Source organism: Topomyia yanbarensis, chromosome 2, assembly GCF_030247195.1.
Source record: "Topomyia yanbarensis strain Yona2022 chromosome 2, ASM3024719v1, whole genome shotgun sequence".
Taxonomy (NCBI): domain Eukaryota; kingdom Metazoa; phylum Arthropoda; class Insecta; order Diptera; family Culicidae; genus Topomyia; species Topomyia yanbarensis.
In genome coordinates this window covers 98,646,661-98,659,799 of record NC_080671.1, presented here as the reverse complement: position 1 = coordinate 98,659,799, position 13,139 = coordinate 98,646,661, and the positions used below count along the sequence as shown (strand labels likewise).

Genomic DNA, 13,139 nt, shown 5'->3' with positions numbered 1-13,139 from the left:
TAACGATAATAATTTTAATTGTCAAAAGTAATTTTATTATTTTCCTATAAATATACCAGCACACTCATTTCGCCATCCCTGCAGTAACACTGCATACGGTGCAAAAAGTCAAAATCAACCAATCAGGAGCTGGACCATTCTGACGTAAAATTGGAACAAAAACAACTCCCTATGGTCACGTCTTGTCTTAGATTTTCACCTGTTTCTAAACTGAGAAATTAAAATATGGAGAGTTAGCATATTTTCTATCCAGCTTTTTACGTGCCATAATGGCAGTCTAAATAGTTTAGTTCGTAATACCAAATACAAATTAAATACGCCAAGGTCCCATACAAACGGGTCACCACTTTTTGGTTTACCGAATAATCAAATTACTCTACCCTATTCATCTGTTTCGCGATGACAGCCTAGAATTGCCTGAAAAGAATTAAACTGGCAACGCTATTAGATGAAAGCGCGCTGTGGCCTCCCGTTGCTACAACAAAAGTTTGTTGTTTTTTCAGAACAAAAAACTAAGTGCCAAACGATTTTCTTAAAATTTATTTGAAAGCTCGTAGAACAATCTATCAATCATCCCTCCATCCGGATAACGGTTCGGGACTCAAAATAAATTCTGTATGGATTCCGTGCAGCTTTTTGTTGCTATCAACATTCGGTTAGTATCGTTCATTTACAGTAAGTATTACTTGTAACATGATTGCATGTCGTTCTGAATGTGCGTTATTTTTACTTAGGGGCCGTACACAAATGACGTAGCTTTTTTTCGGCGATTTTTAACCCCTCCCTCCCCCCTCGTAGCATTTGGTCACGAAATTCTAACCTCCCCCTCGTAAATAACGTAGCATTTACCTACCCCCCCCCCTCTCCTCCTGAGCAACGCGACCGTGGATGAAAAAAAATTACATATGCTTTTCAATTACTTTAAATACTTGTCCTTTTAAAATGTTTGACGATTTTTATCAACATCATTATAACAGCAAGTTGCGTACAAAATAACCCCATTTCTTGATAAATATAGTGTTGATAGTTTTGTTTTGAATTTTATATGTCAAGGAGAGCATGTAGAGAAGTTCTCTCAGTTCACAATCCTGCTGCTACCAATGATATACGTTCACCTAAATTATTAAATTTTATTTGGTTAAATCCGATGAGAAAATTTAATTCAGCTACCAAACTAAGTCTACTAGTTAGCAACATTAGCTAACTAATGTAGCAACTTAAATCCTCATGCAAAACTTTTTCGTTTTTTTTTGCTAGCTTGTAATTCTACGAATCGTAAAATTTTCCTCATGAAAAACCGCATGAGTAACTTGTGTGAATTTAAATTTATTGCTCTTGGGAATGGAGGCACATTAAATTGTTTTCTCTAATCAATGGGTTTTGACACCCGTCAAAAAAAAAATCAAACATAATGCTACGTCGCACAACTTCTGACCCTACCCTCCCCCTCGTCACACTTCGTCACAAATTTGCTATACCCTCCCTACCCCCCAAAATGCTACGTCATTTATGCATGGCCCCTTATTTCGCAGAAGTTACAGCAGTATATAATCAATGACGGCGCCGGTAGTTGAGTGGTAAGCGTGGCCACCACTCGCCCCTCAATCCCAGCCGAGGTCATTAAGTTTTTTCTGAGGTGAAAAAAATCTTGAAACATTGAAGCATCCAAATGAAGATAAAAAATAAAAATGCATTGAATACTGATACCTCTACTTCTATACTGGCGGAAGCGATAATAATTATTGTTCTTGGTCATATAAATTTCGGTGATATAAACCATGCTCTCTATCATGGGCATTGTATTACAGGATCGGAACTCGAATGCTGCGGTGGCAAGTAATACGGCCGGTGGACAACAAGGAATGCCCCCCGATAGTGCGGAATATAGTCTAACCAACGTCGTAAGTTGTTTTAGAATTTTATGACTGCATGTGATCCTAACGAATTTCTGCTTACAGTCAATTAAACATTTCAAATGTCTCATGACCTTACATACATGAACTGAAAATCGACCAGGCCAATCACATACCCTTTCTCCATGAGCCCAACATAGTGACGAGGAAGAGTAAGGATTCAAGTATGGTGCCCAGTACATAAACAAACCTTTTTTTTTGGTATGCATAGTGGAAGAGGTGGCCACTACGAAGTGATCGAATTTCTAGAAACGACGTTAATGTTTTTGACTGGCGGATTATGTCCTCGCTGATGCTATTGTTTTACTCAGCTATCTATATTTGGAGTGAGTTATGTGTTAGCATATAACATAGAATCAATATAAATATGTATATAACTTTAACCCGTATGAAGATACTAGGAGCGTACACTGTTCCCTTTCGTTACCTGATGACCTGTTATACGAAGTTTTGGAGTACTAATCTATTCATTAATCCACTGGCAGGATCTACTTCATACAAATCCATCGTACTTTTGGGGCTCTATTCTCAAAGTCACGTCACCTGGTGACTAGAATGAAATTTTGTTATAGTCACCACGTGACGTGACTGTGAGAATAGGCCCCTTGTTTTATTAGTGATATATGTACTGCCTATAATCGGCAGTCAATCCGATGTGAATAGGGATTCCCATAGAATTTAGAACTGACTTGCGATTGTTTCCTCATAGTTTCCTTATAGTACATTTTTGGTGTAGATCCGGTCTGATCGGCATTTTTGCCCTAAGCCAAAAATGCAAATCATTGAAAAACAATTGAATTGTACTAGTGATGCTGAGTCTTAAAGACAAATCAAAGAATGTAATTAATTTTTCGATGATTTCCAGAATTTTGCTTCTGACCAGTTCCAAGTAAGCGTCAATCGACTGCTTGTTATTTTCGTAGATCTTTGGCAAGGTGAATAGTGCAACGAATACAATGATGACACACGTCATTCCGTTGAAAATGGCACCGATATAGGCTAAGCAGTAAAGGACAACGCCAAACTTGATAGAATCGATTACATCTTCCACCAGGAACAGACGGCGTAACTCCGACAGCAGAGCGTTGGCATGCGCTACCGCAACCGTGGTCAGCTGCTGTACTTTCTCCTGCGATAGGGTCAAATCAAATTCCAGGTATTCTTTGAACGGGTGTCCTTCGGAGGTCTTTTGTACGGCCTGAAGCACGTTCTTGTAAATTCGGAACGAAACGGTTCCGAACAGGACCAACAGCGAAACGTACGAGACAACGCTGATCAACACTCAAAAAAAAGTAAACGTTATGCCTATTGATTTTACACATAGATTGTTGTAATTAACGGAGGCATATAGACACTATTTGTTGGCACATAAACCTAATGTGTGTATTTACAAGAAATATTAATCTTGCATACACATTTCATAACTATTAGGCACATTAAACCCCATTCTATAACAATATGCACATATAACTTAGGGGCCGTACACAAATGACGTAGCTTTTTTTCGGCGATTTTTAACCCCTCCCTCCCCCCTCGTAGCATTTGGTCACGAAATTCTAACCTCCCCCTCGTAAATAACGTAGCATTTACCTACCCCCCCCCCTCTCCTCCTGAGCAACGCGACCGTGGATGAAAAAAAATTACATATGCTTTTCAATTACTTTAAATACTTGTCCTTTTAAAATGTTTGACGATTTTTATCAACATCATTATAACAGCAAGTTGCGTACAAAATAACCCCATTTCTTGATAAATATAGTGTTGATAGTTTTGTTTTGAATTTTATATGTCAAGGAGAGCATGTAGAGAAGTTCTCTCAGTTCACAATCCTGCTGCTACCAATGATATACGTTCACCTAAATTATTAAATTTTATTTGGTTAAATCCGATGAGAAAATTTAATTCAGCTACCAAACTAAGTCTACTAGTTAGCAACATTAGCTAACTAATGTAGCAACTTAAATCCTCATGCAAAACTTTTTCGTTTTTTTTTGCTAGCTTGTAATTCTACGAATCGTAAAATTTTCCTCATGAAAAACCGCATGAGTAACTTGTGTGAATTTAAATTTATTGCTCTTGGGAATGGAGGCACATTAAATTGTTTTCTCTAATCAATGGGTTTTGACACCCGTCAAAAAAAAAATCAAACATAATGCTACGTCGCACAACTTCTGACCCTACCCTCCCCCTCGTCACACTTCGTCACAAATTTGCTATACCCTCCCTACCCCCCAAAATGCTACGTCATTTATGCATGGCCCCTTATGTGTGTACATACATAGTTTATACAGTTGACACATGGAAGGTATGTGTGCGCGTGATAACAATAGCATTTCTTCTTCATATGAATTTTAAGCGGTTTGAAACAAATAGAATTAACGTTTGGATTTTTTTCAGTGAACGAAATTAGCGACATGGTGAGTAAGATTGTTAGGCCACTGCCGAACACGATTGCTGATTTCTTAACATCGCACCAGTAGATCAGGGATTCCACTTTCGGGTGCAATTTCTCCGGCTTGAACCAAGCATCCAAACCAAACTGCTTGAATAATTTCTCCGCCTGTATACACTGGTCAGCAGGTTTACTGCAAGAAGCTTTTACCGGTTTCGGCATTTCCTCCGATGGTTGTCTCACCGGGGTCACCGCTTTTGGAGTAACCGCTTTTGGAGTAACCGCTTTTGGGGTACAACTGGCGGCGGGGTCGCAACTGGTGCGGGATCAGGAGTAGCAACAGCCGCAGTCACATCAACAGCAGCCACACCAGCTGATAGCGAGTCTTCGAACTGTGGCTCCACGAATTGGTCCTTTTTGTTGTGACTGGCGAAAGCACTGAATATATCTTCTTTTTCTACACTATCGGAAGCAGCACCGGATGGCTCTTCAAATTTTTGATTTTGTGCGGTTGTGCTTGAACGAACCTCGATATACGAGTTCATGTTCATTTAAAAGTCATAAATTTTCAAACATAACAACAAAGCAAAAGCTGTGTTGCTAGTTTGGCAGTATTTCATCAAAGTATGCTGTCACTCTGATAGTGTACCTTTATCGGTGTACCTGGGTGATAAAATCTCGACAAACATATGATTACGGCCTAAAAGCCAACTGTCACAATCCCCTTTGAATGGAAATTCCGGACAAACCGTTACACGCCAATCACAGATGTTGGTAGTAAACGAAAGAGAAAAGTTTTCTTTTTCATAAACTGTCGTGAACTGAGTTCGACTAGTAACGGTTTGTCTGGAATTTCCATTCAAAGTGGATTTTGACAGTTGGCTTTTAGGCGGTAATCATATGTTTGTCGAGAAATGTGTCCTTGAAAAATCGTTAGAGCATTCCGTATTAACATATTTGTATTTGGTAATACGTTCAATTGCCCTTTTTTGACAATAATCGTTTACGTCATCCGCCCTGTAAGATTAAGTCATCCTACGTTAGTCCAATGGGTGGGATGTTTGTTCAATGAACGCCCGACATCCTCGGACGATGCTGTCAAACTGGCGTAAACGATTATTGCTAAAGCTGGACAATTAAACGTATTACGAACTAAACAATTTAGACCTGCATTATGGCACATAAAAATCTGGATTCCTGTCTCTTTTATTCTGTTGTGATTTTAATGCATTTTTTAAAATATACTTTTAGAAAGCTTCAATGCATGGATAGACCGAATATGTCCATTGCATCAGTCTATCTTCTGACCCCGCACAAAGCAGAAGCAAAAAATCGCTCCGCTATAGCAGGCTATGACCAGTGAATCAAGCCAGCTTTTGTTCTATATCAGTGCACAAACAAATTGTATCGTTGCCCCCGGCTGCAGAGTGAAATGAGATTGCCAAATGAAACAAAAGTGCCCGTGCTACGGGATAACACGATTTCGAGCGACTTTAATAAAACTCGTGTTAGACCCACAGCTCGGGAAGTGGAACAATTAGTTAAAGTTAAAATGGAGCTTAATCTCGCTGAAGTTACGTACATTCAGCTACATCACGTAAAAACTGTCTTTTGATCACGTTTAGAAGCTTAGCACAGGCCGTAAACTTCATTGCAAAGAACAACATGCAACACGAGGTCGAATTTTATAACACCAGAATCAAGATCCCCGAGCATATGGAAAACGACATGGTGGACGTGCGTATCCATGATTTGGCCCCGCGCACGAAGGAAGATTTCATCAAACGAATCATGTCGCCATATGGAGAAGTAGAAGCTATTACGAATGACACCTGGAGAAATTTTTTCACCGGTATTCTCAACAGCGTTCGTATTGTGCACTGAGCCAAAAAATCACGTACGTTTCATGTGAAAAAACACCTAAATTTTAAAAACGATTATGCACATCATATTCATATGCATCAAATAAAACTTATACAATCACCAATGAATTTCAAATACAAAATGAATAACTTTCAAGCGTGCCCCACATACATATTATGTGTCCATCACATACTTCTAGCGTTATGTGTAAAACACATTATTATTACGGGTACATACAATGTGAAAAAATCAGACACATTCAACATGGCGTCAACAAACAGCACGGCGGTGAATACATTACTCCCGGACTTTTGATTTTTCTAATTAAATGTGAAGACGTTAGAAATACATATATATCCGCTATCTCTGCTCCAGGTTGAAGATTCCAAGATGGCATGGAGTGCATTACAAATCAATTATCAACACGGACCAGCAAGTCCAGCCGGAAAATGTGCCAAAGTTCTGGTAGTTAGTACCTGGCTCCAGCGATTGTTTTGTCACTGGAATCGGTTATTAACTAGAGCCAGTCAGAATACCGGCTCAATTTCCAGCTGAGCTTTACTAGGATTATCCGCGCATTTATTAAACCAAGCTACATTACCTACCAAAGCATTTGAATACTATTATACAAGCAACTAACAATCACATGAATATCAGATAAACCCACTTCACGTAATACGATTGCTATTATACATTCAGTTAATAATCATCTGAATATCATATAAAAGGTATATAAGTTTCAAATAGAAAATATGTGGCATTCCGGTGGCAAGTAACTGAACCTCACGTAAGATATATCTGTAATCAATACTGCAGAGAGAACAGATTATGTGTGAAAATAATAACATTCATGTGAAAAGTATTATGGAAAATATTTACATGTTTTTGCATATGAAATGTAAGTGATATTTTGGTTGAGTGTGAGGATGCGAGTGACTAAGCCAATATTCTGGTAACAGTTGAAAATCGAAATATTGAACTTACGCCTTTTGCTTTTTCCCTATTTACAGAGTGGGCAACTAATGCCACCGACACCTTCAGATAAACCAAAAACAACGATCCAATTGACCAATAATGCAGGTATTACGACAATGACAACCGCTCCCAAACCAACAACTTACATCGCCAATAAAGAAGCAAATACCGATGAAGACAGATTTACAACAGCGACGTAAAAGAGCGTAAGAACAAGAAACAAACAAGAACCTCTGATCGTGAACAGCAAGAAATCAGTAGGGGAATTGTGGGAAAACCCGACACTGTGGGTAAAACCGACACCCCACAACTTTCCCTAGAAATCAAATTTTTATTCATTTCATAATGACACATTATTATTACCCAAGTAACCAATAAGCATGCTGAATGCGTCTTAACGGCTACTTGATAAGCACTTAAGTCGTTTTAAATGCTATTTAAAAGTCGCTTTTGGCAAAATATACGGCTACATTACTGCTGTGCTATGAAAATGCTTTTTTACTACTGTTGTGCACTCAGAATGCTGCTTACTGGCAAGAAGTTTTTAAACAGTTTTTCAAATGCTGATTAACAACAGTTATGCATAACGAATGCCAGCATACTGCAAGAAGCATCCGGAATGCAAATTTTACGCTACTTTACTGCATACACTAATGCTTGTTGGTTACCTGGGTAGTATGATTATGTAGAGCATTTGAACACAAATTGGATTTACGTTAGTACGCCGAATGGCATAAAAATAAACAAAACATACGACAGCAGTTTTCATACTCGTTTGGATGTAAAATTTTGTTGGTAGTTTTTAATGTTTTAACCGAACAAAAGCTTTTCAAATCATCACATTTTTCAGTACCTATTATTATCGGCCTTTCCTATGATCAACTGGGTGCATTGAAGACGAGTTTGAGAAATTCAATATTTTTAATCGCCTTTAAAAAAAAAATGTGCGCTGTTGGGGTAAAACCGACACCCTTTGGTTAGGGTAAAACCTGTTAAGATGTTTGTGTTTACATGCGGTTCATTACAAAAGGCTGGGGATCTTTGTGACACTTCAATTACATTATTAGCACACTATAGTAACAGCAGAAATACACAGAAATACTTTTATTGTGTTTATTTCTTATAAGTCTCCTTAAAAATCAAAAATTGGTATTTTTGCTTATAAGATTCTAACGAAGCTATTACTATTTCTGCAAAAAGATCCTCAAACCGAAGTTCTAGTGCATTCTTGGTTTGTCATAGATGTACTTTATCACAATGAGACAATGATCTTTTGTATAACCTGGTAGATCGTTGATGATCAGAATTCGAAAAATCAAGGCTGGAAAAGGTAGTTTTACTAAGAAGTGTGCGTCACTTATAAGTGAATGAATCCGATTAGCAGAATGTAGAACACTTGCAAATCTTCTCTTACGAAATAATGTGACACTGAAGGTTGCAATGATGTGCGTAAGGATTATTTGGAAATATCATTATCAAGAAATAATCCTATAGCATAAAATACTCTTGTTTATTGCACTATGCTTTCGAACTCTCTTCTCCTCACTATTGGCGATTCTACGTTAAAATCGCTCGCAGATAGCGCTGGAAGGAAAGTGTTGCTGATTTTATTCTGTTCTGTCATAGTGCATATATTTTCTTTAAACATTGGTAAAAAATGACTTAAACACCAAATTACCGATCAATTTGTTGATAATTGTTTATGAAAATGAAGGAAAACCATCATTTTATAAGATGATGAGTAAACATCTTGCGAAAAGAGTGTAAAACAGTGGTTTCTAATATTATTCGCAGAGCTATATGCGCGCTGTTTCGAAATGTAATTTGTTGAGCACCGTAGCCGCCGCAACAGCATTTTCCGTTCGTCCTAAGTTAAGCTAAACCTTCATGAGATGGTGTAAATTCATGAAACTCTCCAGTTCAGGCGAGGAAAGAATATATCCGGCTAATAGGAAAGTGTCAGCTTTGTATCATGCAAAGCCGATCATTCTCTCCGATAGTCTTCACTGAATCTCCTACGTAGTTCAAAATATGAAGGAGTTTGACATTGGTACTGATTGGGTCTCGGTTTCGAGTTGGAACTTTATTTATGGAACGATTTTTTATAGCCACAATAATACCCCGATTACATTTCGAAGAAATGTATGAGTGAAATAGTTGCAAATGGCTGTAATTTCAGAATAATTGCAAATAAAACTAAATTTCTTACTCGTTTCATTCATATTTCGGCTGTGGTAAGCTTTTTCCGAGAAGATAATGAAGATTTTGTTGTAAGCTACGACTCATTTACGGGTGAAAAAAGCAAACTGTATCACTTTGCAAGTTCATGAGCTGAATCATAGGTGTCGCATGACTAATTTTGGTTTTGCCGCAAATCGCCAATATAATGAAGCTACGAAAAGCACATATTTGTATCTCACATACTCACACTTTATTACTCAGGCATACATCCTAGGGGCAGATCACTGTAGGAATGTATAAAAAAATTGCATTAAATTAGAAAAAATGCATTTAATTTCCATTTTTGCGTCAACTTTGCACTCCCTCGCAGAAAAGTTTGTTCAAAAAACGTCCTACGCTGATCCACTTTGTTCGACGTTTTGTGCGTTAATCGTAAGCCGCTTTTTTCACTTTCGACGGAGCCACCCCAACACCCCCACTCATGACACGCTCAACTTTGCGCGCTTATAACTTTGTCAGTTTTTGTTGGATTGACTTTCAGTCTTCACGAGTCGATTTGTTGTTACAAGAAGATTCTTAATTTTTCTCACGAAGAACATTGATCAATTATAGCGCCACCTAGATCTGAAAATGTGAAACTGATACATTTCTCCATACATTTGATCAATTTTTCCCATACAAACTTTGAGCCATTTGCGGAACCACTTCTACTGTACCAAATGAGCTGAAATTTTCAGGGAAGCTTATTAGCCACCCAAATTATCATATTCAGCTGCAAGGTTTGAAATTCCGCACTTTGCATTTTTTTTCATACAACTTTGGGCCACTCTATTGAGCAGTGTTATTTAAACATTTAGAAAAAAAATAGTGTTTATTAATATTATTCGCAGAGCTGAACTGTGTGCTCTCCCGAAATGTAATTTGTTGAGCACCGTAGTCGCCGCAACATTATTTCCCGCTCCTCCTAAGTGAAGTAAAACCATTATGAGATGGTGTAAATTCATGAAAATCTCCCTATTACGAGAGGAGAGAATATATCGGGCTTATTGGGAAGTGTCAGTGAGAAGAAGATGAGTTGGTGTTTTGGAACAGCAAAGCCTAGCAACTTTTTGCGCCCAATGGGGTTCCTTTCTCTGTTGTTTAGAATTCCCCATGTTTGTTTAGTGTCAGTGCAAGATAGATATTAAATTTGTTCAGAACTAAGGAAAATATGTGAGTAGTAAAAAAATCTGAATTTCGTGGTATAACGGCATAGCTACCGGGTCAGATGAAGTAGATAAGCCACTATATGTGTGCACTAAGCGGTTTCTACTTTGCATGAGCATTGTCAGGATTAGAGAATTTTGTTACGTAACATTTGATTATTTGTATCATACACAACCGGTCCTTCTCTCTGATAGACCTAACAGAATTCAACGTAATCCAAAATATCAAGGAGTTTAACATTGGTACTGCATGAGTCTCGGTTTCCAGTTGAAACTTTATTTATGGAAAGTATTTTGTAATCACCGTGATACCGCGACTACATTTCGAAGAACTGTATAAGCCAAATGGTGTCAAATGATTGTAGCTTCAGAATAAGCTCCACCTTTCATTCACGGTCCCAAACACTCATTTGCTTGTGGGTTACCCTTCAAGTTTGGGAACAATTTTTCTCTAGTGGTCTATCCTAGAAAAACTCTAGAAAGAGAACTGCGGAGAGAAAAACACCATTTTTGGCAATGTATGTCCCGACATAGTATGGCAACACGTCCAATGTTATAAGGATAGGCAATGTTCGATTGGATTCGTTTTTTGACAGTTAAACGCGAATCCAATCGATACAAAATTGAGTCTCAGCAGTTCTCTTACTACAGTTTTTCTAGTCTATCCCCCATATGCTTGTTCATATGTCAGTGGCTCTAGCAACTACAAATATATTTAAAATGACCGTTAAAGCGGGCGAAGCATTATTTTCGAGTGCTATGTCTGTTAGTCTGTGACAATATAGCAAACATTTTAAATGCAAACCTTTTTAATCCTCCTGGGTTTGTGGTTGGATCTACCAGGAGCATCGTTCACCTAAAATTCTCCCACCGGTATTGTTCTAAGGTATGCACGAGGTATGATTACCCTGGATTTATACTGCAAGTACTTCTGTTGCCAACCAGAATGGGTTATTTTTCCCAATTTTGCGATCCACATCATTAAAAGAAAATCCGACATGCGCTTCCCATATCGTAACATAACCTAGGCTTTATCGCCATGCCATCTATAGCGATCACAATGACCTTCTCCTTGTTGAAAATTGAGGTTTCCATGCAAGTCGATTAAGTACGGCCTCGTTGAACCTAAGAGCAAAGCCTTTTTGGTTTTCTTGATTCGGATTGGAGTTGCACAATATTTAGTTTTTTTCTCACTTGCTTTTGCAATCGCGATTTCAGTTGCTTGATTTCTTTGTGTAAGTGTTCCGCTCTTAGCAAAAATCAACCAACGCCAACTATCAGGTTGAAAGTAAAACTTTTAAATTAATCAAGAATAATAATCAAAGTAACAGTTTTCCTTTTAAGCAAATGAAGAATAGTACTCACAACAAAAGTTTTATTTTTAAACTAAGAGTATGCGTTGGTTGTTTTTTGCTAAGAGTGAAAAACTCTTATTTTTACCAACATTTTTTGTCTGTGTGTACAATTCGTTGACGTGACAATTTCTTTTTAGTTCTCCTTACCGCTGCTCTAGTTCCAAATTCTATTGCTTCTTTTTCCCATACAAGATTTGATAGTTGTTATCTTTTGACTATGGATTGATAAACTCGGCACAATTTGTCCTCAGCATCATCGAATGCGATCGCTAAGGCTTCCTCCAAAGTTTGCTCTGATGGACAATTTCCAATTAATTCGACATCTTCATATTCGCCATATTTGCTCAGTGTGCTTAGAGCTTTAACCTCGAGACAAACGGATTTATAACATTATTTTCAGTGTAAGAGCCACCCTACTGTCGATATCGCCCAGCCGTGCTAAAATAGCCGGCAGAATATTCGCCGATTACACCGCACCTGCACTTTCTCTTTCTTTCGGCTACCGTTTCCATCGTCCCTCCTTCTCTAGCCGCTTTGCTTTGATTGTCAGTCTGCTTGCTTTGCTTCTTCGCCTTTGCTGTTTTCCATCAGTCGGGTTGTTATCTCCGCGTGATCAAGACGTAATTTCGCGCACGTATCGTGTAGTAGTGGTGCGATTTGTGAAGAAAACTTGCTATACAGCTCTGGCCTTTTCCCTCCTGTGTGGAGTGTTAACGATTTTCGGTCGGTCTCTGTCTTACCCGGGCGCTCCATTATTAATTCTTGTGTGGATAAAATTGCAAGTTTCCCAATAATTCATATTGTGGATTATTGAAATCGGTGGAGAAGTGTCCAGCAATTGCCGCTGCATTTATCGGGTAGGTCTATTCTTTGTAGAAGATAACCGAAGTCACCTAAACGGACTGGTCCGTCACAGAAACGACGGAAGACGTGCAAATCTCTTTCCCCCCTCTACGTTCGATTTTTTTCCGCTCGCTGCGTTTTTTACTGTTACTTTAGGATTGCATAAATTAAACAAAACTCGAAAAGTTGGTGACAACGCAATGTTAGAGAAATCAAACGGTGCAATTTACATATAATTTCAATAAGGAAACCACAATCACTAACAACGGCCGAAACCTGTGCTCTGTGTGTAAGGGATAACACAAGTGCATTTTTTTTTCGTGTGTTGCCCGTCGTCGATTGATCGCACACAAATATTGCGTATTTTTATTATGACGTAAACGGGAGGCGGGGGCTGAATGGACCAGTTCAG

The 13,139-nt window shown here is 38.3% G+C and overlaps 1 protein-coding gene and 1 long non-coding RNA gene across 3 annotated transcripts; one reads left to right on the top strand and one right to left on the bottom strand.

Moving 5' to 3' along the window:
• The first annotated feature begins 552 nt into the window (after positions 1-552).
• Positions 553-2,095, top strand: LOC131678957 (uncharacterized). 2 transcript variants are annotated; one of them, XR_009303770.1, is made up of 3 exons: positions 553-655; positions 1,533-1,901; positions 1,959-2,095. It is a non-coding gene; the product is annotated as an uncharacterized LOC131678957 (long non-coding RNA). The 2 variants fall into 2 exon arrangements; XR_009303771.1 differs by having other exon boundaries at positions 555-675.
• Positions 2,076-4,849, bottom strand: LOC131678956 (reticulon-1-A-like). Its single transcript, XM_058959415.1, has 2 exons — positions 4,316-4,849; positions 2,076-3,184 (listed from the first exon to the last, which is right to left on the bottom strand). The coding sequence occupies exons 1-2, from the start codon at positions 4,525-4,527 to the stop codon at positions 2,617-2,619; spliced, it is 780 nt and encodes a 259-aa protein (XP_058815398.1). The 5' UTR covers positions 4,528-4,849; the 3' UTR covers positions 2,076-2,616.
• Between the last annotated feature and the right edge of the window lie 8,290 nt (positions 4,850-13,139).